General features: G+C 44.7%; 2 protein-coding genes across 14 annotated transcripts in view; both read left to right on the top strand.

The window, feature by feature from the left end:
* Positions 1-586: 586 nt before the first annotated feature.
* LOC110070355 (E3 ubiquitin-protein ligase TRIM7) lies at positions 587-22,185 on the top strand. 7 transcript variants are annotated; one of them, XM_078388597.1, is made up of 8 exons: positions 587-1,403; positions 1,638-1,733; positions 4,373-4,603; positions 5,326-5,348; positions 7,869-7,987; positions 9,166-9,198; positions 10,973-11,062; positions 22,049-22,185. In XM_078388597.1, the coding sequence occupies exons 1-8, from the start codon at positions 978-980 to the stop codon at positions 22,123-22,125; spliced, it is 1,095 nt and encodes a 364-aa protein (XP_078244723.1). In that variant the 5' UTR covers positions 587-977; the 3' UTR covers positions 22,126-22,185. The 7 variants fall into 7 exon arrangements, with proteins under 7 accessions (XP_078244723.1, XP_078244722.1, XP_078244721.1 ...); XM_078388596.1 differs by lacking the exon at positions 22,049-22,185 and adding an exon at positions 14,386-21,490; XM_078388595.1 differs by lacking the exon at positions 22,049-22,185 and adding an exon at positions 13,789-14,375.
* The window catches only part of LOC140704054 (E3 ubiquitin-protein ligase TRIM7), a 104,703-nt gene continuing 102,956 nt past the window's right edge, over positions 22,159-23,905 (top strand). For 3 of the 7 annotated variants that reach the window (XR_013542681.1, XM_078388585.1, XM_078388584.1), the window contains exon 1: positions 22,171-22,625. Coding sequence is in view for 6 of the 7 variants with exons in the window: in XM_078388585.1 (XP_078244711.1) it covers positions 22,209-22,625 (417 nt within the window). In the remaining variant the exon portion in view is untranslated. Of the gene's footprint in view, positions 22,626-23,905 lie in introns of all 7 variants that reach the window. The other 4 variants (XM_078388587.1, XM_078388586.1, XM_078388588.1 and 1 more) reach the window with 4 other exon arrangements.

Genomic DNA, 23,905 nt, shown 5'->3' with positions numbered 1-23,905 from the left:
CGTTTCAGAGGGAGCCCCAAAATCTTCTGACATGGACAACGATGCACCCCTTCTGCATGCTGGGCTCCCAACATGGTTCCCCTTCAGGAGGCTGCCTCAGAAGATAAAATGGAGGAGGGCACTTCCCACCCCCACTTTCTCAGAATCCCAGAAATACTGCATTTGAGCTCATGGGAGGAAAAAGCCACTCGCAAGGGAACACTCTGATGTTGTGAGGGCAGGCAAGCAGCAGGGGTTGTGAGGCAAGGCCTGGGAAGCGAGCGACCCAACTGCTCCTTCCCAAAAGGAGGTGAGAGAAGGCTGGGAGCTTTCACCTCCATGGGGGGAAAAAAAGGATTTGGACATGAAATGCTTCCTTCGTTTCCACAAAAAAAATGTTCGTTCAGTCTATGATTCTGAAATCGGAGCTTGAGAAACATAAGAGGTTCACTTATGGCAACACTTTGCAGGAGTTTCCAGGCAGAGAAGGGTCAGAAATGGCTTGTCCTTCCCGTCTTCATGACGTGGGGGGGGGGGGGACCCTGGGACTGTGCAGATTACCTAAGGCCACACAAGCAGGCTCTATTTGCAGGGGCTATGGGGGGGGGGAATCAGTTGTAGTTTTAGAACAGGCAGCTGTGTTAATCTGTGCAAGCATATCAGGCAAAATCCAAAGAAACAAGGCAAAACAAAAACACATGTGGCATGTGAAATCCACTTGGCCAGACATGTGGAATCAAACTTCCAGCCTCTGCCTCCACAACCATAGATCTAAACCACAGTTATCTTCAGACCAGTTTATAGCTTGCAAATATTTCCCTTAATCCATTCCCTTTTTTCTCGGTCCAGTCCATCTCTTGAAAAAGCCTTCTTCACTGGCCCTTGTTTTCTCCTCCTCCTTGCATTTTTTCCACATGTTGAGGATCTTCTGCTGATGGATTTACAAGAAGACTAACACCCACTCTCTGAAAGCGGGAAAACCATCTGTGGGACGAGATATGGCGGCTGCTGCTGCTTCCCTCCAGGGTCTCTGTGAGGAAGCCACTTGCTCCATCTGCCTGGAGTATTTCAAGGATCCCGTCACCATTGAATGTGGGCACAACTTCTGCCGAGCCTGCCTGACCCAGAGCTGGGAAGGGTCAGGGGTGGAGAAGGTTTCCTGCCCTCAATGCAGAGAAAAAGTCCGAAGGAACCTCATCCCTAATCGGCTGCTGGGAAACTTTGTAGAATTAACCAAGAAGCTCCGTCTCCAAGGGGAAACGAGCCCCACCGAGGGAAAGGGGAAAACCTGTGGGAAGCACCGGGAGCCCCTGAAGCTCTTCTGCAAGGATGATGAAGCCCCCATCTGTGTGGTGTGTGACAGATCTAAAGAGCACAGGTATCATCATGTGGTTCCTCTGGAGGAGGCTGCCCAGGACTACAAGGTACCAAGCAATGTTTCAGGCATCCTTTTTAAAAAAAGGATACAGGAAAGATCCATTCATCAGGGTGGGGAGAAACTCACCCCCAAAATTTCAAAGAGATATGATTAAGCCAAGGGGACAAAAGAACCAATCTGAAGGGTTCAGTGAGCTTTCCCTTTCTTTAATAGGGAGCAAGCATATTCTTCGATTTTCCTTTGCTTCTGAATTAAAATATGGACTTTTTTTTCCTTTTAGGACCTGATCTGTAGTCGCCTGGAGGTTCTGGAGAAGGAGAGAGCAAACGTTCTAGCATGCAAAGCAGAAACAGAAGAAGAAAGTCGAGAGTTACTTGTAAGTGCCAATAGGGAAGCAGTTCTTAAACCAACATTGGGAAAATAACAAAGATCAATAATAAGGATTGTATGCGGCCAAGTCCATTCTTTCCAGGGTTTTCTAGGTAGAGAATACACTGCTGGATAGTTCAGAGGTTTAGGGATCTGGCTGCTGAGCCAGATGTTGGGATTTAAATTCTCTGGTGGCTCTTTGACAGGGGCTGGACTTCATGAGGGTCCACGGGGTCCCTTCCAGCTCTGCTGTTCCTATATTTCTAACTGTTCTTATATTTATCTCGTTCTAATGCCAAGGGAGGCCTGGAGAGAAAGAACAAGAAACCGGGCCTTCTCGGCAGTGGCCCCTCGACTGTGGAACAGTCTCCCTTCAGAGATTTATTTATTTATTTATTGTATTTATACCCCGCCTATCTAGTCATTTCAACCACTCTAGATCTGTGTGGCTCACTCGCTGGGTGTTTTTAAGAGCAAATTTAAGACCTGGCTCTTTAGGCAGGCTTTCCCTCCTGTCATCACTTGAATATATATATATATATAAAAGAAAGGAATAGCAAAGCACTTTAAAATTATTTATTTATTTATTACATTTATACCCTGCCCATCTAGACCGAAGTCTACTCTGGGTGGCTAACAGCAAAAAATTGAATAAAAATAATATAATAAAAGAAAAAACAATAATAATATAGTCAAGATGGGAATATATATATGTGTGTGTGTGTATGTATGTATGTGTTTGTGTGTGTCTGTGTATATACACATATACATATACTGCATATGTATATGTATGTGTGTGTAAATAATAATAATAATAATAATAATAATAATAATAATAATAATAATAATAATAATAATTTATTGTCATTGTAAGTATATACACATACAACGAAATTCACAGACACCCAGAGACCAGACACATGCACACACATAAAATTCCCCAAACACTCCCCAACCACTAAAAGTCCCCCACTAAAAATACAAGCATCTACACCGCAGGCCAAGTAAAACAGTCCAACTAATTATTCACTACTGGTGGTCTTTAAGCTCATTATTAATTGCAATTATAGCTCTGGGATAAAAACTATTGAGAAAATGTGTGGTCCGAGTCTTAATTGTTCTATATCTTCTGCCAGATGGTAACAGTTCAAAAAAGTTATAAGCAGGATGGGAAGAGTCTATCAGGATGCTATGTGATTTCCTAAGACAGCGGGATGTGAAGATGTTTTTTATATATATTATTTATATATAAAGTAGTGCCTCGCACAACGGGCGCCTCGTAGAGCGAAAATCGCAGAGCGAAGGTCGGTAAGCAGTTCGCTTATCAACCTTTGCTTTGCGACCCGCCAATCAGCTGTTCGGTGGCTACAAAATGGCCGCTGGAAGCCCCAAAATGGCCACGCGCAGCTTTTTTGCGCCTTCGTAAAGCGAGGGGAGGGCGCAAAAATGGCTGCCGGCCATCCTGAAGGATCACTGAACGGTGAATATTCGGCCCAATTGGAACGCATTAAACGTAAAATGGACTTTTACATTCCATTCAACGATGCTTTCACACAGCGAGGGTTAATCCGGAACGGATTAACCTCGCTGTGCGAGGCACCACTGTATATATGTGTGTGTGTGTGTATGTGTGTGTGTATGTATATATATGTACACACACACACACACACACACACACACACAGAGTATATATATAGTAATATAATTCAAGATGGGAATACATGTTTCTAGGTGAGCCGCCCCTCAATAGTCACAAATAAGAGACAAAACAAGGGAGCTTTGAAATGAAAAATTACATTTTGTCGGTTGGTAAGTGAGAGGGGCTTGGGATCCAGGAACTCCTAGGGTCATGTTGAATCCCTGAGACCACGTGTCCTTTGCCCACATTATCGTAGATCATGAAGTTACAGAGTTAGAAGGGACCAGAAGAGTCACAAATGCACACACACAGAAAAAACAACCCACAAAAAAGGAAGATATCCACAGCTAAAGCATCTATAGTTGATAACCATAATTTATATACTGTATTTATCTTGATAAATTTATATGCTACTCAGTCAGTGCTAGGCACTACTCCAGGCAATTTGCATTATGGAAAAAAATCAATATGCAGTTTTATGTTGCTCTTGATATTGTGGTGACTTATGGCTTTGAACAATAAAGCTTGTTCAATGTTCATATAATATAGCTTTAATGGGTCAGGGACCACAAATAAAGATTGATTGGTTGATATAATATAACAGACAAATATGACAAATCTAAAAAAAAAAAACAAAATAACAAAAACAAGAAGTAACAACATGACTATGTGAAAATGAAGTAGACAAAAACAGTGGCAAGGTGATGGTGAGAATCTAAACTGTTAATGAAGGATGCCCCTAAAGGCTTCTTCAAACAAGCCAGTTTTTAATGTCCTCCTGAAAGCCCTCTATGTAGGCCTCCAAAATATATACATTGGCCTTCAAATCCCACCTGCTATAGTCAGTGTAGCCACTACTGAGGGATTAGGAGGGCAGCATCAGCATCAGCATCAGAACATCTGGAGAACCCACCCTGTTATCACCTTTGGAGTCTGACCTTGTGCATCCAACCTTCACAGACCATGATCCTCATTCCCTCCCCCTCCTTTCTGATCCCCTCCTGCAGAAACAAACAAAAGCAGAGATGGAAAAGACCAAGGAACATTTCAGAGAACTGCGCTGGTTTCTGAATGAAAAAGAGAAGCTTCTGCTGGCTCAGTTGGAAGAGGTAGAGAAGGAGATTACAAGGAAAAGGGACGACCACCTGGCCAGGCTCTCAGGGGAGCTCTGCTGTCTTGGAGGTCTCATCCGGGAGATGGAGGAAAAGCGTCAGCAACCCCCTGATCAACTGCTGCAGGTAAAAACAGCAGAAAGAGCCCAGGCTGCTCTGCAGGGGAAAGTGGGCTCTGAAATTCTTTTGTGGACCCACCGACAAGAGGAATAAAGGATCCAGTCTGATGTACAGAGAACCAATTTTAGTACATGAAGGAGCATCGAAACAAAAAGGACAGTGTGTTTACCTTAGTGTAGACTATATATTGATGGACACGCTTGCCATTTTCATTTCCTTGACAAGGCTTTGATTCCTGGCCGGGCAACATTCCTACCTCCTCATCCTCAAGCCTTCCAGAAAGAGCTGGTTGGCCCCTCTTGAAAACAGGCACTGGAATAGCTGGTCTTCTCCAGCAGACCTTTTCCATTCCACTCCTTCAGAGCTGGAACCCTTCTCACAGAGGGAACACACAGAAAGATACCCATCCGCCTCCCCGCACAGCACTTTAAATGGTGATGCTACCTTCTGAGAATATTCTGCCCTAAAAGAGACTAGGCACAGAAAAACCTAGTTCCCACCTTCACCTTGATTCTTGAAATACCCCTCCCTCAACTCCTTTTCCTTGGAACAGTTTGGAGGCACACAGGTGTTTTTTTTTTAACTCTTCTTGTAGGAGATGATGGATCTCTCCTGGTGAATGGGGTGGGCTTAGAGTGGAACATAAGGGGGGCTTGTGGGTGCCTCCCCACAGACTGAGGTGATAGAAGCACTGACCGCTCTCTTTTTTCTCTCTTATTCCCCTCTAGGATGTCAGAAACCTCTTGCAAAGGTAAGTGTATCTGCTCATTTTCATTTGTGCTTCATAATACTGGCAGGGGGCTTTGCATCAGGGAAAAGGTCTTGAACTCTCCTGGAGAGATTTCGTTTTCCAGAGGCCAAAACAAGGGTAAAATAATGAGCATCCCCTTCTTCCAACCAGGACCATGGTGAGAGCATGACCAATTCCTCCCCTCCATGGCTCCTTCCTGCCCTCTTTGTTCTTCTGATTCAGGCAGGAGTCTCCAAAGTACATCCCACAGGTCTTTTTATCCAGCCTGTGTGTGCATGCATGCATGTGGATGAGTGGGTGTGCGTGCATGCGAGTGGGAGAGTGTATGCGTGGATATGCGCATGTTCCTTCGGCCCTTGAAAACACGGAAAATATATGATGTGGCTCTCACTGTGAAAAGTTTGGACACCCCTGTTCTAATTCATTCTGCTACAACCATTTGTAATAGTAATGAAGGTGGTTGTACATATATCAGTACATGTTTATACTGTTATTAGTAGAATCCCATGTAGGGCACTAGTTCTAAAGGTTGTCAAGAGTTAAAAGGAGCTTGCATTTTCAAAGGCTACTAAAAGTAGCTTGATAGAACATAAAGAGTAAAAACCTTCATGAGCCCTGTAGGCAATGTCCAGGACAGATAAAGTAAGCATACAGCAAAAAGGTTGCTAAGGAAAGCTTCAGGGAAACACAGAAAGCTTGGAGTAGGCACAGACATCGTGTGGCCTGCAGGATGGATGCATGATAAAATATAATGCTGATTACGTGAACCTGAACTTTTCCGTGCAATGTGAAAACCTTTGAGAGCAGGAGTTGTCGGTGTGCCACAGCCTCCGGTCCTCTATCAAAGTTATAGAAACGCGTCTTCTTGCTGATAACGCCATTCATCAGAAGCAGAAGCAGCTCTTTTCAGTCATCAAAGACATCTTCCTCCTGTCCTGAAGCTCCAAAGGGTGTTGGAAAAGGCATGAGATAGAAGAAGGAAGGTTTAATTGACAAAGGTCACCCACTGTACATCAGCATTCCACAGGTGTAGGATGTGTGAACAAGATTTCAACCAAAATGTATTTATTCACTGCATTTCTGCACTCCCTTTCCTGCATCTACTGCCTTTCTCTTAAACGTGGGATTCTTATAATTCCTGCCTTTGATTGTGAGGCAAAAATCTCTCTCTAAGGATTTTTCCAGATTCTTGCCCGTTGCTACCAGAGGCTGTATCAGAGTTTTCAAAAGCCATTTTCACCCATTTAAAAAATGGAACCAAAAAGTGACTAGATGAAAACTTTTGGTTTGAAGTGTCTTCATTTCAGGATGGGGGAACAGAGGATACAGGGTGTTAGGTCCCTTGAAAATGCCCCAAGGTAAATTGACCACTTCTGAGGAACCAAAAATTCCTTCCTTCCTTCCTTCCTTCCTTCCTTCCTTCCTTCCTTCCTTCCTTCCTACCTACCTACCTACCTACCTACCTACCTACCTACCTACCTACCTACCTACCTACCTACCTACCTACCTACCTACCTACCTACCTACCTACCTACCTACCTACCTACCTACCTATTATTAAACTTGAGATGCCTTTAGAATCCATATGCAGGCTGAGGACTACAGGCTGCCTATATTCACCTACTCCTTTTCCTTCATAAGGGAATTCTGGCTTGGATTGGGAGGGTGATGATCGTTGTCGTTTAGTCGTGTCTGACTCTTCGTGACCCCATGGACCAGAGCACACCAGGCCCTCCTATCTTCCACTGCCTCCCGGAGTTGTGTCAAATTCATGTTGGTTGCTTCGCAGACACTGTCCAGCCATCTCATCCTCGGTCGTTCCCTTCTCCTCTTGCCGTCACACTTTCCCAACATCAAGGTCTTTTCCAAGGAGTCTTTTCTTCTCATGAGATGGCCAAAGTACTGGAGCCTCAGCTTCAGGATCTGTCCTTCCAGTGAGCACTCAGGGTTGATTTCCTTTAGAACTGATAGGTTTGTTCTCCTGGCAGTCCAGGGGATTCTCAAGAGCCTCCTCCAGCACCACAGTTCAAAGGCATCAATTCTTCGGCAGTCTGCTTTCTTTATGGTCCAGCTCTCACTTCCATACATCACTACAGGAAAAACCATAGATTTGACTATTTGGACTTTTGTTGGCAATGTGATGTCTCTGCTTTTTAAGATGCTGTCAAGATTTGTCATTGCTTTCCTCCCAAGAAGCAGGCGTCTTTTAATTTCGTGGCTGCTGTCTCCATCTGCAGTGATCATGGAGCCCAGGAAAATAAAATCTGTCACTGCCTCCATGTCTTCCCCTTCTATTTCCCAGGAGGTGATGGGACCAGTGGCCATGATCTTAGTTTTTTTTATGTTGAGTTTAAGACCGTTTTTTGCACTCTCCTCTTTCACTCTCATTACAAGGTTCTTTAATTCCTCCTCACTTTCTGCCATCAGAGTGGCATCATCTGCATATCTGAGGTTGTTGATATTTCTTCCGGCAATCTTAATTCCGGCTTGGGATGTCACCTTGTTTTTGTCTCCCATCAGGTGTAAAAAGAAGGAGCCCTTTCAGAATCCTGTGGCTTTCCCTCCTGAGCTGAAGTGGAGGTTCTGGGACGTCTGTGATAGGAATCCCTTTCTAGCTAAGAAGATGAAGCAGTTCGGAGGTTAGACAGAGAGTGCCTGCCAAGACTGGCCCTGGTTCAGAAGGGAACCAAACGAAGGGTTTTATTTTTATTTTGTTGCATGACAAATTGCAGTCAAAACAGCAAAGCTTCTTTCCTGATGTCCCAGCCACGGTTTCCTTTTCTCCAGAATTGACCGAATAGAGGTTGTTTTCAGACATTGTGAGGTGGAGTGAGAGGAGTTGGTGGATCTCCATGAAAAGGATATCTGAGACCCTGTGGTAGTGGAGACAGGCGGGGGGGGGGGAATAAAGTCCAGTGCTGTTATGCTTTGACACAACTAGAGCTTTTGATAAACTGAATAGTTTGTTTGTTTGTTTGTTTGTTTATGTATTTATTTATTTGTTTGTTTATTTACCGCGCATCTGGCAGCCAAGGCCACTCTGGGTGGTTTACAACAAATAACATAAAACAACAAAGTAATAAAACAGCAAATAACATCAATACATGGGGGCGAAAATAAAAAAAAATCATAAAGTGCAATGAGGATAAAATTACAATACAATAAATACAATTATAATATGGTTGTTCATTGTCACATAGGCAGTGTTGGAAAACTCCCTGTTCACTAAGGTACTGATAAAGGACACCCTGACACTCACCCAGCAAATCTTTCCAGAAGACATCAAGGCCCTTTTCCAACACTGCCTAACGACCAGCTGTTTCCAATGGGACAATGAATTCTATGAACAGACAGATGGAGGGGCCATGGGGAACCCCCTCAGCCCAGCTCTAGCAAACGTCTACATGGAGCATTTCGAAAAACAGGCCCTGGCTTCGGCACCCTTTGCACCCACAGTCTGGTTCCGATATGTGGATGACACCTTTCCAATTTGGATGTATGTGAAACAATGGGGATAAGGCACACTTTTCTCACAGTACTAGCATGGCTATGCATGGGTCAAAAAACCATCATTCAAACTAATGAGATGAACTCTGCTGCTCTTTTAATCAGCAAAGGGATGAAACAAATATTTTCCCTTTCCTAAACTTTATCTGCAGATGCCATGAAGCCTTTGGCTTTGTTCATAACAGCAGATCTCCCAATTAAAAGCTATGAACATTACTGGAAACAGTGGAACCCACATATGCTTGTGGGGCAATATTCTTGTGTATAAGAGGCTATGCTGCTGAATCTTTCCATCTTTTTGCTTTTGCAGATTCTTTGTTACCTGGATCCCAACTACAGAAAGGTATGTTTCTGACATTTATGGATGAGGAGGTTTTTCCGTGGGCAAGAAGCTAAACCAATTGCTAGTCCCATCAAGAAGACACAATTGGCAATTGAAGGGGGCTGAGATTGAACCATATGGTGTCACTAGGATGCCCGACAATGTTCCCTCTAAGCTGTACAGGTGTGTAGTGCTGCATCTGTTTCATGCACCCGGTGGAAAATTAGAGGGAACATTGACAACCGGTATGCCATTTTGTGCCATTCCCATATGCAAATAGCTTACAGACCTCAAGAAGGCCCGAGGCACCTCTTTGAAAATTGCTAAACTTCAGATATCCAATTAGAGCTTCTGTAGCTGCAGCTTATTCCAGCTGACTTTTATTTACGCAGTGTAAGGATCTAAATTATATTTATTTTTCTTTAAACATCCTTTTTAAAAAAAATTAATATTTCAGTATGTTTAAAATAAAAAGTTATCATAGAAGCAACGTGCGGAAGATTCCAGGTATTAGATATGAGATCTGTTCTTTTATTACCGTCTAGCTGCAGTAGACTCCCAACTTACCACTTAACTGCTCACCCTGCAACAGCTGTAAAGTGGGTCCTTCTAAGTCAAAATATACTCACACCCCAAGTCTCAAGCCTGAGTCTCCCCCTCCCTTTGTCTTCCCTGCTCTTTTTGACTCACTCAGCTGTTTTCTACTGTCCTGCTCCTTCTCTTTCCTCTCCTCTTTTTAACTGATTTCTGGCCAAATAGACATTAAAAAGAGTTTCAATTTGAGGTGTAAACATATTTTAAAAGTTATTTTTAAATATAGAGAATAAATATACAGTGGTGCCTCGCTTAACGAGCGCACCATATAACAACGAATCCGTATAGCGATCCCTCTTTCGGGATCGCTATACAGAGGTGCCCCAATCGCCGCACTCACTTTGCGATGATTGGAGTGTCCGGCGGCCATTTTGGATCCGCCGAACAGCTGTTCGGCGGCTCCAAAATGGCCACCGGACGACCGGAAAACATTGCTGAAGGGTGAGTAAAGGAACATGTTGGAACGCATTAAACTAATTTTAATGCATTCCAATGGCTTTTCCTGCCCCGTACAGCGATGTTTTCGGATAGCGGGGCACCGCTGTACAGAAATTCACCCATTTAAGCTGGAAAAGTAATAAATTTTTTTGTTTTGTTCTGTTTTGGGTTTATTTTGTTTGTTTGCTTTGTGGCTGGAGGTTGCCACAAAGCAAACAAAGCAAACTTTGGAGCCTCTTCCACCCATATTGTTGCTATACAATTGCTTGGTAATAAAGAAAAAACTCCAAAAATGCTATGTGCCACCAAGTCATGTCTAATGTATGTTGAATCTCCAGAGACAATAGTTTTCTATAACCAAAAGTTACTAAAGAGCTGCAGCTCATTCTCAAAGTCTTTGAGGAGGAAGCCTGGACTCCCTTAGAGATGATGCCCCCCCCAGCCTATAAACAATTGCTCACACATAACGGGCCACATACAGGAGTGATGGGGAAACCAGATGCCAACTCTGCCCTTGCCTCAACTCTAAAAGGCAATTCAGGCTAAAATAAATGTTAGCCTTCATTGAGCCTCAAGTTCTCTTTTACCCTATTTATTATACAGTACATAATGGTTTTCTTGTACATGTTCAAAGAGATTTAAATGAGTGCTTGTACAAACCGAGTGTGGTGTGCTAATGACACAAGTCACACCATAGGGGTTCTCCCCACCTCCTTCTCCTCACTTTCTCTTTTGCTCTTTGTCGCTCTTTGTCCCCAAACAGCAAATGTCACCCTGGATCCAAAGACAGCACATCCCAACCTCATCCTATCCGAGAATCGCAAAAGTGTGAGGTGTCAAGGCAGATGGCAAGGTTTGCTTGACAATCCCAACAGATTCTGCATTGATTATTTTGTGCTGGGAAGTGAAGGATTCATTGCAGGCAGACATTACTGGGAAGTCACTGTGGGAGGTGAGGAAGGTTGGGCTGTGGGGGTGGCCAGAAATTGTGTGCGGAGGAAAGAGACTGTTGTATTTCAAACTCAGCAACGAATCTGGGCTGTGGGGAGATGGGGAGGTGGCTACAGGGCCTCCAACCTTCGTGGCATACATTTTCTCTCCCTGGGTGGGAAGCCAAGGAGGGTCCGGGTATCCCTGAACTATGAAGGGGGACGGGTGTCCTTTCATGATGCCGACACAGGATCCCATCTCCACACTTTCTCTGGAGCCTCTTTCTCTGGGGAGACCTTTCTCCCCTTCTTTTGTGTGTGTGAAAAAGCCTCCCTCACAATCTCACCTGAAGACACCTAAGATGACCTCAGAAGAATATCAACTCTTAATTGATATCTCCTTCTCCTCTTAGAAATCCCACTCACTCAAAAGAGGGGCTTCGGGCCACCCTCCTCCCCAGAAAAGAAAGTGAACTAAAATTGGGGGGGGGGGCTTTGCTTTTCTCCCTTTCCCAAACTTCTTCCTCCTTTTGGCAATTAATTCTTAAAGAGAGAGTAGCCGCTTTCCTTCATGTTAGAAATCTTATAGAGAAAATGTGACATCTACAGGTCCTATTCTTTATTTCCGGTTTCTGATTACCTTTGCCACAACCTCCAAAGTCCTGAGCACTTGGTGTTAAAATAATCTCTTCCTCAACTCTGAAAAACATGAAGGGAACAACACTATCTTTCTTACAAGAGCCCCAAGCATGCAGAAGTCATTGTGACTTGGGGAAGTACAGTATGTTTTTTTAGGCCGAGGCTCACTGCATGAAGAGCAATAAATGGACCGGTGGGTTCTGTGGAGAAGGCCCAGTTTCCACTGGCACCTAGGGTGCCAATATTTGTCTTCGTATCCCTCAGGATACAAATGCTAATATCCCATGTCTAGTGAGGTTCTTCTTGTGCTTGCATTGACCGGGAACAACAGAATGGTATTCCAGTGGATGAAGAAGCTCCCCCTTACATGTGGACATTTGCTCAACTTGTATGTAATTAGCATTTATTCATATGCAGGTCCTGATTCTTATAGACAATACAACTCATTTGTATAATATATTTCCATGAATATGTGCATCATGGGAAAAACAGATATATTACCTAACCTTGTAGGACCATCGTTGTTTCAAATGAAGGTTGGGAGAGATATTTTTTGTGAGCTTGGGGGTGTGTGTTACTCCAATGATTATAAGCTTGAAGTTGGCATGAAAGCAAACAGGTAGTCCGTGTAAGGCAGCTGGAGAGGGTCATATGATGGTATTTACTTAACTCCCCTCAGTAGCCTGGCCGCCATGTTCTGGACCTGCTGAAGCTTCTATGTCAACTTAATAGGAAGCTCCACGTAGTCTAATCTTGAGACTACCCATGCAGCGTAGTGAGGAACTGGATATCCAAGTAGGGACTGCACCATCCACCTAAGATGAAAATAGGCAGATTGGACTACAGGCACTATCTGGGTGCCTCATCAACAGTGCTGGGTCCAAGGAATGCCCAGACTGCACATCTCCTCCTTAGTGGTCTACAAATAAATTATTATTATTATCTTTAGTGGAGAGAGTAACTCCACCAAAGGAACGGGAGACACCCAGTCTGCAGACACTAGGGGCACCCACCTGGACGACCCCTGTCTTGTCCAGCTTTCAGCCTTAGTTTGTAATTCCCTGTCCACCCCATCACAGCATCCATGCAGTGCTCAAGGGGTGGAACAGCATCCACTGCAGAAGGGGGGGGGGAGATGCATGTCATCCACATATTGGTGACATGAAACTCAAAAACCACTGACAACCAACCACTCCCAGTGGCCTCATTTAGATATTAAATAGCAATGTGGAGATGATCAACCCCTTGGGGCAGTGGTCCCCAACCTTGGGCCTCCAGATGTTCTTGAACTACAACTCCCAGAAGCCTTCACCACCACCTCTGCTGGCCAAGATTTCTGGGAGTTGAAGTCCAAGAACATCTGGAGGCCCAAGTTTGGGGACCATTGCCTTGGGGGACTCCACAATTGACAGTCCAAGGTGTAGAAACTAGATCTTCTTGCTGCAATTTCTGGAGATGGTCTCCTAAGGAAGAATGGGAGCCAAGGTTGCCACAACTTGCAAGGGACTTGACTGAACATAACAAAAACAGTACAACCTTTATAAGGTACAGGACATATAAAACAGTAACAGTACAGTAAAAATATTATTAAGGAAAGTTTGATGAAAACATAGAAAGCTTGGAGCCGGTGTAGGCACCACATGGTCTGCAGGATGCATGGTAAAAATACAGTGCTGATTACAAAGGTCTAAACTTTTCTGTGCAGTGTGAAAACGTTTGGGAGCAACAATTGTTGGTGTGCCATGTTCATGATCTTGTCTCCTCACTGTAAAACAATAAATAAAAGCCTCTTCCTGCTGGCAATTCAATTCAGCAGCAGCATTTTCAGTAACTAAAGACTTCTTTCTCCTGTCCCGCAGCTCCAAAGGGAGTTGGAAAAGCTGTGGGATAGAAGGAGGAAAATGTTAATTGCTGAAAGCCATGACCTGTTGATATCATCAATTTTCCACAGCTGTGCAAACTGGGTTTCAGCCAATATTTATTTCTTCACTCTATTTTTGTATTCTCCTAGCTGCATCTACTGGCTTTCTCCCAAGATTGGGGCCTCCTAGTCCAGCACTCACACCACAATACCAAGTTGGCTCTCAGCTCAGAAAGGCACGAGATTCCTGTTATTCCTGCCTTTGGTTGTGAGGCAGAAAAGGAGGACTCTGTGTCTCTAAGGGCTTGATCAGAGGATACTTTGGGGGACAAATTCTTGAAGGAACTCCTACCATGGGCTGTATCAGACTCTTCAAAAGCCATTTTAAAAATGGAAACAGAAAGTGTCTAGATGAAGACTTTTCATTTGGAGTTTTGTAATTTCTTGTGTTAGGTCGCCTGCAAATCCCTTAAAGTAAAAACGACAGAAATAGACCACTTTTGGAATGTAGTGGGGAAATGCATTGTTCTTTTTCCATACTTTTAAACCTCTTGAGGGCTCTGGAATGGCCCAGGGGGCTTCAAAAATGGCCCTCGGGCTCCCATGCAGCCTGAGGAGCACACAAGGCATATGTCTGCCCTATTCTGCAGATTTCTTCATCTACTCAGTGCCTTTATTTTCCTCAACAGAAACGTCAGAGTAAGATTAGGTGGGTGGTGAGGTAACTTCATTTTTCTCTCCCATCAGGTGTGAGAAGGAGGAGCCCTTTCAGAATCCTGTGGCTTTTCTTCCTCATGTTCAGTGGAAGTTCTGGGATGTCTCCGATAGAAATACTGTTTTAGCTAAAAATATGAAGCAGTTCAGAAGCGAGGCAGAGTGCCTGCACAGATTGACCCTGGTCCTAAAGGGAACAAGAAAAAGGCTGTTTTTACTCATTGCATAGCAAATCACAGTCAAACCAGCAAAGCCTCTTTCTTGATAGCCCAACCTCTGTTTCTTTTCCTGCTGATTGGACCAGACACAGGGTTACTCTTAGAGACCATGAAGTAGAGTGGGAGAACAAGGTTGATGTTCATGAAGGAGACGGTTGAATCAGTGTGGTTGTGAGGGGTGGCGATCTCCCTCCTATGTGTTATCAATTTCCCTCCTTTACACCAATTGCTCATCTGTTCAGTTTGAGGAGTTCTCGACACCTTCTTCCATATTCAACACCCTGGATAATTTGATATCAGACACATATGATAGCACGTATAGATGGGCACGAACTGCAGTCCTGTGGTTTGACCCAGTTTGATGCAGTGCAGGCACAGGTGTTCCATGTGCACTGCACAATCCCCTCTCCCACCTCGTCTACATACTGACCCATTCCCGGCTGAAGCACACTTCTCTTCCCCCACCTCCTCAACACCTTTATCCACCCACCAATCGCACCATGTGCTTCCCTTCTCTGCCTCCTCCAGCAGCTGGCCACTCTGCTGCCTTTGCATGGGCAGCCAATAGAGGAGGCAAAGGAGAGAAGTGAACACTCCCTGCTGCTCCTGTTTAGTTTTCTTGAGATATGAGCTGTTCTTTGATTCTCCTTGCTCTCCAGCCCACTGAAGGAACTGCAGATTGGAGCCCCCCTCCCCTCACCAAGGTGGATTGATTTCCTGTTGACTAAAAGCTTTAGGCCTCTTCTGGTGCTAGGGCAAAACGTATCTTGGCCCCTGTATTGCTGCTCATGCCAGAGCTGCTAGGAGGAAAAGATGGAATCCACTCTTCTCAACAAAAGGCCCACCCTTGTGAACCCAGACACAACCCTGGCTATGCCGGACAATCTGTGCATACATGTGCATGGGTTTTCTTTGAAAATCTTGATTATATGGGAGTTATCTTTGGGAGCAGTTGTTTTTCAGGTAAACTGGTTCCAAAGTACAACATCGCAAAAAGATCAATAACAGGCTTAAAACAGATAATTACTATACCTTTTCCAGAGCTGCTGTTGTCTTGTTCTCTTGCTCCCATTAACATTCCAGACTCTGTAGTTCCCTTCCCGTCTCTAATGCCACCACCTCACTAATACAGTGGTGCCTCACATAGCGAGGTTAATCCGTTCCGGATTAACCTTCGCTATGTGAAAACTTCGCTAAATGGAACGGAAATGTCCATTGGAACGCATTAAACGATGTTTAATGTGTTCCAAATGGGCCCCAAACTCACTGTTTAGCGAAGTCTTCAGGGTCTGGCAGCCATTTTCGCGCCCTCAGTAAGCAAGTGGAGGGCGCGAAAACGCTGTGCATGGCCATTTCGGGGCTTCCGGCGGCCATTTTTGAACCGCCGAACAGCTGATCTGTGGCGTCGCAAAGTGAAGATCGGTAAGCGAAACGCTTACCAATCTTTGCTATGCGAGTTTCGCCCATTGGGGCCGACGTTATGCCTCCGCATTAGCGATCCCAGAAAAGGGATCGCTATGCGGATTCATCGCTATACGAGGCGCTCGTTAAGCGAGGCACCACTGTACTGCAATGCCACCACTATTACTGCAATGCGCTCTACATGGGGCTGCCTTTGAAGACGGTCCGGCGACTGCAACTGGTCCAGAATCAAGCTGGAGTGTGGCTGCTAGGGAACATATCCAGCCCATTCTGTTTAAGCTACATTGGCTACCAGTTGCTGACTGGGCCCAATTCAAAGTGCTTTTTTGACATATAAAACCCTAAACGGATTGGGCCCTGGATACCTGAAGAACCGCCTCCTTCCATATGAGCCTACCCGGCAGTTAAAATCTAGCCAGGGGGCCCTTTTGAAAGAGCCGTCCCTCAAGGAGGTAAGAGGGACGGCTTGTAGACAAAGGGCCTTTTCGGCAGCTGCCCCCAGACTATGGAATGCCCTCCCGACTGAGATTCGTGTGACGCCGACACTGATGACATTTTGGGGCCAGGTCAAAACCTTCCTGTTCCAGAAAGCTTTTAATTGAAATAATATTAGCTATGGGTCCGATGGCAATTTTTATATATTTTTAATTGTATTTTAATTGTTTTGAATTTTTATTGTATTTTAAATGCTGTAAGCCGCCCAGAGATCTTTGGGTAGTGTGGGCGGCATATAAAATAAATAAATAAATAAATAAATAAATAAATAAATAAATAAATAAATAAATAAATAAATAAATAAATAAATAAATACGGGTGGGATTACAGAAGCCAAGGTCTTGGCATGAAAAAGATACTAGATGGAGTTAAGGAAATGTACTCCTGACCAGAGTTGCCATCAGGGAATCCAAGATGATCTTGAAGCTGCAGAGGGTTCTACTTTGACAGTCACCTAGATTCCACCTACAGAAGCTCTTCCCCTGGCCCTCAATTTAAAGACCTGCTTCCCAATATCGCCTCTATTCTAGCTGGAAGAAGCGTCAGTTTAATAGCCAGGCAGTCACTGAGTCCAGCGACTATTTTCAGATCACTGCTACCTCACCAGTAGTTGAGGAGAAGAGCCAGCATAGCATCACTACTGAGACATCAACCCATAAGCTCCTAATTGTATGTTGTTGTTGGAAAACACTGGGGACAGGATAGATCCGTCCTCCAGAAGGTTTGAAAGGGTAGAACCAAGGGAGCTCTTCTATCTTGTGGGATGGTAAAGGTGCTTCGGGAATTAGCCTGAAATTTAAAAGCACTTAACACGATGCCCCAATATGGGTTCAGCCACCTTGATTAGCTTCTGTAAGTTCCAGTTAGAAACAGGGGCACATTTCCTCAACCTGTCCTGCCATCTCGACCAAACCCTTCAAGAAGTAATTTGCTTCCCATAACTTTAGGAACTCCAGAATCCTTCCTGTTCCTACAGACCCAGGACTTCCAGAGGTTAGAAGATATGCAGTGCATGTTTGGCTCCAGACTTGGAGAAGGACATTAGACCTCCCCTGAGGTCTATGACAACTATATTTCTTATACATGCCTCTTTTAAAGCTCATTTCCTATGGTATTTATTTATTTATTTATTTATTTATTTATTTATTTATTTGATTTGATTTGATTTGATTTGATTTGATTTGATTTGATTTGATTTATACCCCGCCCATCTGGCCTAAAAGGCCACTCAAGTGGAAGCTTCTTTAGGCAGCCATCCTGGTTTCTTTAGACGTCTCCCGCTTTTCTTTCTTGGAGAAATCGTATAGGATCCTGCGTTCTACGTATCCCCTTTAAGAAGCCCACGGCAAACTCCCTTCTCTTTCTCAGAACTGACTGGGCACAACCCAGCTTACACTCAAGATGCAGGGCTTTGCATTGGGAATCCTAAAAAAAAAGGAGCTTTCCTTCAGAGTAGGAAGCTTAAAGGCACCTTGCGAACATTTGAATGTGGGGCAACAAGGCTTAAATGGGGAGGCTTTGAAGCGTATCTTGGCCTAGCTCCAGCCAAGCTTCATGCTCAGAGAGAAAGCTCCCAGATAGCACCAGGGCAGGAAAAAGGACACTTTTGCAGAGCTTGGCCTAGCTAAAGCTCAAAGCCGCCTAATTTAGGGGTTCCTCCTCTCTGTTTTCTGCCTGTAATGTGGTGTCATCTGCGTATCTTACATTATTGATGTTTCGTCTACCATTTTCCACTCCTCCACTCTCTAAATTTAGATTCGGTTCTGACTTGATGGCACAGAAAAACAGATCAAATCAAGCCTGGATTCTTTCTAGGCAGTAACGTAACTAAAGCTACTTTGAGACTACATTAAGCGACTGTACTTTGGGCAAAGCATGAAAAGGCAAGACTCTCTGGAAAAGACAATGATGTTAAGGAAATAAAGTGAAGGAAAGCAGAAGGCAGTAGCAGGAAAAGAGGACCCCGAGCTTTAGTTGCAGAAGGGCTGGCCGTGTTAAGTCTGTGCAAGCATTATAGGTGAAAAACAAAATATAAAGTAAAAAAAAGGCACCTTAAAGGACCCCATCTTCACAGGAGCCTCATTCTCTAAGGGGACCCTTCTCCCCTACTTTCATTTGGCTGGAAAAAGCTCCCTTACGATCTCAGGCAGCCAAGCCAACCTCAGAGAGAGTAAATCACAAATTTATCAAGCATGTCTCATAGAATAAACATGTTGGAAGGTCCTGTAAGGCTATGGAGTCCAACTCAGGACTCAATGTAGGTCTTCTTCCCCTTCTGCCAATTCCTCCCCCTGACAGAGGATTCCGGCCAATATCCTCCCCAGAAACCAAACTGGACCAAACTGGGGGGTCTGCTTTTCTCCCTTCTTTTTCCAAAGTCCTTTCCTTTCTTTGCCAGTTAATTCTTAAAGAGACAGTAGCCCTTTTCCTGCACATCAGAAATCTCCCTTCTATATTATAAGGAAGGACACCATGTCCGTGACTCTCATTTTTTGTTTCAATCCTCTTTGGTCCTTTGCCTCAACTTCCCCAGTCCTGTTGAGATCAAGTCTCCCACAACCTTGAAAATAAATTAATAAATAAAAAGACACACTTTCTCTGAAGAGCCCCAAGCAGGATGAAATCATTGTGACTTTTGGGGCTGGGGGGGTGCCATTCTGGGCCAAATCTCTGAGATCTGTAGGCATGCACTTCAAAATGGCAAACTTAAATATTATTACAAGCAGCCGTATACACAACAACTCTCATTTCAAAAGTCACCATATGTGGCAGTGGGCCTGTGTATAAGTTAGTTGTTAGGAGCCATCAAGCCATTTCCGACTTATCCTAACTCTATCCATCAGGGAACTCCAAAGAGTCTCATCATTTCCCTCTTGATCAGGTCTTGCAAACTCAGGTGTGTAAGTATAATTTATGCTGTCTTCTCCCACAGTCCTCTCCCTCTGTCTCTCCTTCTACAATCTATTTTCTAGAGTTATTGTCATTTTAAGTGTCATCATGTCCTCTTCTGCTCTGCTGATGGTGTGTAGGCATCCTTCAGTCTTGAGAGACTATGGTAACGTGCTCTGTATGCAGGACTTGGAACAGTGTCTAGTGTGGCTGAGAAGGCCAATTTGAGAGTGACAATCCCTTCCACACTGAAGACAAATACAATCTGTTCCCTGTCCAGCTCCCTGATTTTGCTGCTTTCGTAACTGCCTCTTTGCCTCGGCCTCCTGGACAAGGGTCTCTTCAAATTGGGAGAGGCCGTGATGCACCACCTGCCTCCAGGCTGAACGCTCAGATGTCAAGATTTCCCATTTGTTAAGGTCCATTCCTAAGGCCTTCAGATCCCGCTTGCAAATATCCCTGTATCGCAGCTGTCGTTGCCCTCTGGGGCGATTTCCCTGCACTAATTCTCCGTACAGGAAATCTTTTGGAATCCGACCATCAGCCATTCTCACGACATGCCCTAGCCAACGTAGATGTTGCTGTTTCAGTAATGTATACATACTAAAAATTCCAGCTCTGTCTAGGACTACTCTATTTGGAACTTTGTCCTGCTTGGTGATACCAAAAATGCGTCGGAGACATGCATACGGAACATGTTCAGCTTCCTCTCCTGCTGTGCACAAAGGGTCCAGGATTCACTGCAGTGCAGGAGTGTGCTCAGGACACAGGCTCTATAGACCTGGATCTTGGTATATGCTGTCAGCTTCTTACTGAGCCATACTCTCTTTGAGAGTCTAGAGAACATGGTAGCTGCTTTGCCAATGTGTTTATCCAGCTTGACATCTAGGGAGAGAGTGTGAGAGATCGTTGAGCCAAGGTACACAAAGTCATGAACAACCTCCAGTTCTTGCGTTGATATGGTAATAGAGGGAGGTGAGTCCATGCCATGGCCCATGACTTGTGTTTTCTTCAGGTTGATTGTTAGTCCGAAGTCTTGGCAGGCCTTGCTAAAATGATTCATGAGTTCTTGGAGGTCTTCAGCAGAGTGGACAACAATAGATATGAAATCATTTACAATTTCTTTTGAAATATATATATATATACACTTGGCTTGGGACTCAAATACATACATTTATACTGAGCACATTAGGCATGATAAAATACATTAGACAGAATATAAAGCACAAACCGAGCTTCTTTATACTCTCTGGACCATTTTTTGGTCTATACCAGCTCCAAAACTGATTGAAAATGTTGAAATGCAGACGCAATTTAGCTAGACAAAGTGGGTTACTCCAACCTCTCTTTTACTACCACAAATTACCTAATATGTTACAAGCTTGTCACCTCTGATAACACTGCCCACAACTCCATAGGGCCTCAAAGAAACGATCCACTCAGGCTTCACAACAGGAAAATTAGGAGCAGGAGAAATGGTGCAAAACCTCCACCACCCAAAGCCAGAAGCTCTTAGTCCTCTACCAGAAAGGTGTGTTGTACAGCTCTTCTAGGGACAGGATAGGTTGATCAAAGTAGAAACACGTGTGGACAATGCAATTTGGTGTCACCCAAACCAAACTATCAGCTATCCAAACACTAATGTGGCACAGTGGTTAAACTGCTGTACTGCAACTAAAACTGTGTTTACGATCTGGGGCTCAATCCCAGGTAGCCGGCTCAAGCCTGACTCAGCCGTCTATTCTTCCAAGGTTGGTAAAATGAGTGCCCAGTTTGCGTGGCAGGGACAATGTGTAGCCTGCATAATTAACTTGTAAACCGCCCAGAGAGTGCTTGAAGCACTATGGGGCGGTATATAAGCAGCACACTTTGCTTTAATGTATACACCACCCATTTGGGCAGGCCTAAATTCTTCAGGGCATTTGTCCTTGGCAAAACACCTTGTGGTGCCAGATTCATCTGGAAGCATCAGTTCTTTCCATCTGCCTGTCACAAACAACGCATGTGGCCATTTGTGAAACGGAGCCAATTGTGTCTGTCCTTCCCATTGCCTGTTTCTCTTCTTTCCTATTCTCCCAAAGAAAGGAAAGGATCGGCCACATCCTGTCTCTCGCCTCACTCTTACCTTTCTTTTTGACCCGGTAACCTCTCCCTCTTGAGCAAGTGGGTGATGCCCATCTCGGACCAGGTATTCCAACCTAGCACATGGTCAACTGTCTAGATTAGGAATTAGGTGTTCCTGTTTCTGTAGTTTCAAAATCGATACTGTTTTTACTTCAAGCTCAAGCGCTGCCTGGCTTGTTTTTTCAGAGAAGAGAGAAACAAGGGGGGCTTAAATGCCCACCAGAATCGCCTGCTGTAGCAAACTAACACAGCTGACAGAAAGGGATCCCCTAACAGGGCTCCCCCACAAGCAGGGAAAATCCCAATAATTAATCCACAGGATGGCCATAAATCAACATGATGGCACCAAACAACAAAAGTCACGCACTGCATGGAGTATGAAGTTGTGTATTCAGCAGAAGCACACAAACAACCTGGATCTGTTTGCCTAGAGGAGGGGAAGAGATGATCTGAAATGAGTCCTAAACGACTCTGAAGCCAGACCGCTTTATCACTAGCATATCTTTGTCTTTCCCTTAATTCATCCCCTTCCTTTCCTTATCTATCAGTTTATGAAAGTCCTCTTTTTGGAGCCCGTTCCTTCCCCTCCTTGCCTCTTTTTCACCCGAGGATGATTTCCAGCTGAGGGACTGACGAGGAAGGGAAACGCCCTCCCTCTGAAAGTAGAGAAAGCGAAACTAACCAGTTCGCTGCCTCGTGGGACAAACTATGGCTGCTGCTCCCCTTCAGGGTCTCTGCGAGGAAGCCACTTGCTCCATCTGCCTGGAGGATTTCAGGGATCCCGTGATCACAGAATGTGGGCACAATTTCTGCCGAGCCTGCCTGACCCTCTACTGGGAGGGGTTGAAGGACCGAGAGCTCGCCTGCCCTCAATGCCGAGCAAAAGTCCTGAGGAGCCTCGTCTCCAATCGGCAGCTGGCCAACTTCGTGGAATTGACAAAGAAGCTCCGTCTTCAAGAGGAAACGATCGCTGAGAGAAAGGGGGGAGCCTGTGGGAAGCACCGGGAGCCCCTGAAGCTCTTCTGCAAGGATGATGAAGCCCCCATCTGCGTGGTGTGTAAATGGTCGAAGGAGCACCGAGAGCACCAGGTGGTTCCTCTGGAGGAGGCCGCCCAGGACTACAAGGTAGCAGGAGTGGTGGTAGAAATCATGGGGGGGGGGCAGGGGATGGGGAGCCTGTTCGTGATACCTCTGGGTTGTTGACAGTGGTTTTTATGTGCCTACATTTAAAGAAATGCCAAGATTTGGGGAGGGTGACATGTGCCCTTCTTGTCTCCCCCACCAAGGAGGAAATTTGGACCAGGGGGTGAAATAGTTGTGTATCCTGCCTGAAACCTTTTCTGATGATTCTGTCTTCGAACAGATTCCCAGAGCCCAGCAAGACATGATTTCCAGCACAAAGTTTTCCTTATGAGTTGAGGTTGGGGACAGTCCTGGATTTATAATGGGGGCAAAGGGGGAAACTGCCTTGGGGGAGGACTTATATATAAAATAAATATATAATAAAATAAATATATAATAATTAAAAATAGTTTCTGCTATAGAAACGTATCTTGTGAAACCATACGCTGTCTGCAACCATCTGTAAAAGTGCCTGAATTAACCATTAAGTAAAATAGGCTAACGAGCCTCTTCAGACCAGAGGGAAGCGAAACCCAAGTGGAGTCTATATCAGGGATCTTCTACCGGTACCCCTTGAGACTGAAGAAGCTGCTTGGATGAGCAGGGAAACATTTAAACCTAACAAGTCCAGTTGCAATGGCTCATCTTCCAAATAACCACCCAGGGAGGACTGAGAATCTTGACAGATAAAATAAGGATGCGTTTAGGGCCCGAAGGGAAGGGGAGGCCCTTACGGAGTCTGCCAAAGGGAGGAGACTAGATCTTTGCTCTCCTCAGCAGAAGCAAAGATCTCCAACAGGACGTGTACTTCCTTCCATGTAACTGGAAGGAACTGGAGATCCACTCGAGATCTTTGCTTCAGCCAAGGAGACAGATATCTGGTCTTTTGCAACCTGGGGAGCCTCTTTCCTTAGTGATAGCCAGGGATGGGGATTCTGACTGGGACCCCAAATTTTTAGTGTCAAGTCCTGAGTCCCAATCCTAAGGGAAAGCCGGGTGAATGACTTGTGACTCAGACTAGAGGCTTGGGCATCAACAGAGGAAGGGGACACCACAGAGGTTTTTTTTTTTTTTCAATACTAGATTTACATCTGACCATGGCGCACCCTCCTTAATCACATCGATCCCTCCCTCCTTCTTGGTTCTCTCCCTCTGTCCCTCAGGGGTCCCAAGGAAACCACTTCCCTACCAAAAGTTAATTGAGTATGAACCCGTGAAAGTATAAAGTATAAAGACTTGCCTAGCGAGAAAACTCATGTTCAGATTGCAATGATCAATCATCA

The sequence above is a fragment of the Pogona vitticeps genome, chromosome 2 (assembly GCF_051106095.1).
Source record: "Pogona vitticeps strain Pit_001003342236 chromosome 2, PviZW2.1, whole genome shotgun sequence".
NCBI classification, from domain to species: domain Eukaryota; kingdom Metazoa; phylum Chordata; class Lepidosauria; order Squamata; family Agamidae; genus Pogona; species Pogona vitticeps.
This window is presented reverse-complemented; position numbering and strand designations above follow the sequence as displayed.

Bases quoted from the DNA above. Each gene is read 5' to 3' on its own strand.
- LOC110070355 (XM_078388593.1), top strand. From the start codon at position 978: ATGGCGGCTGCTGCTGCTTCCCTCCAGGGTCTCTGTGAGGAAGCCACT. The intron at 4,604-5,325 runs GTAAAAACAGCA...ATTCCCCTCTAG, and splicing joins CCCCTGATCAACTGCTGCAG to GATGTCAGAAACCTCTTGCA. The intron at 9,199-10,972 runs GTATGTTTCTGA...GTCCCCAAACAG, and splicing joins TGGATCCCAACTACAGAAAG to CAAATGTCACCCTGGATCCA.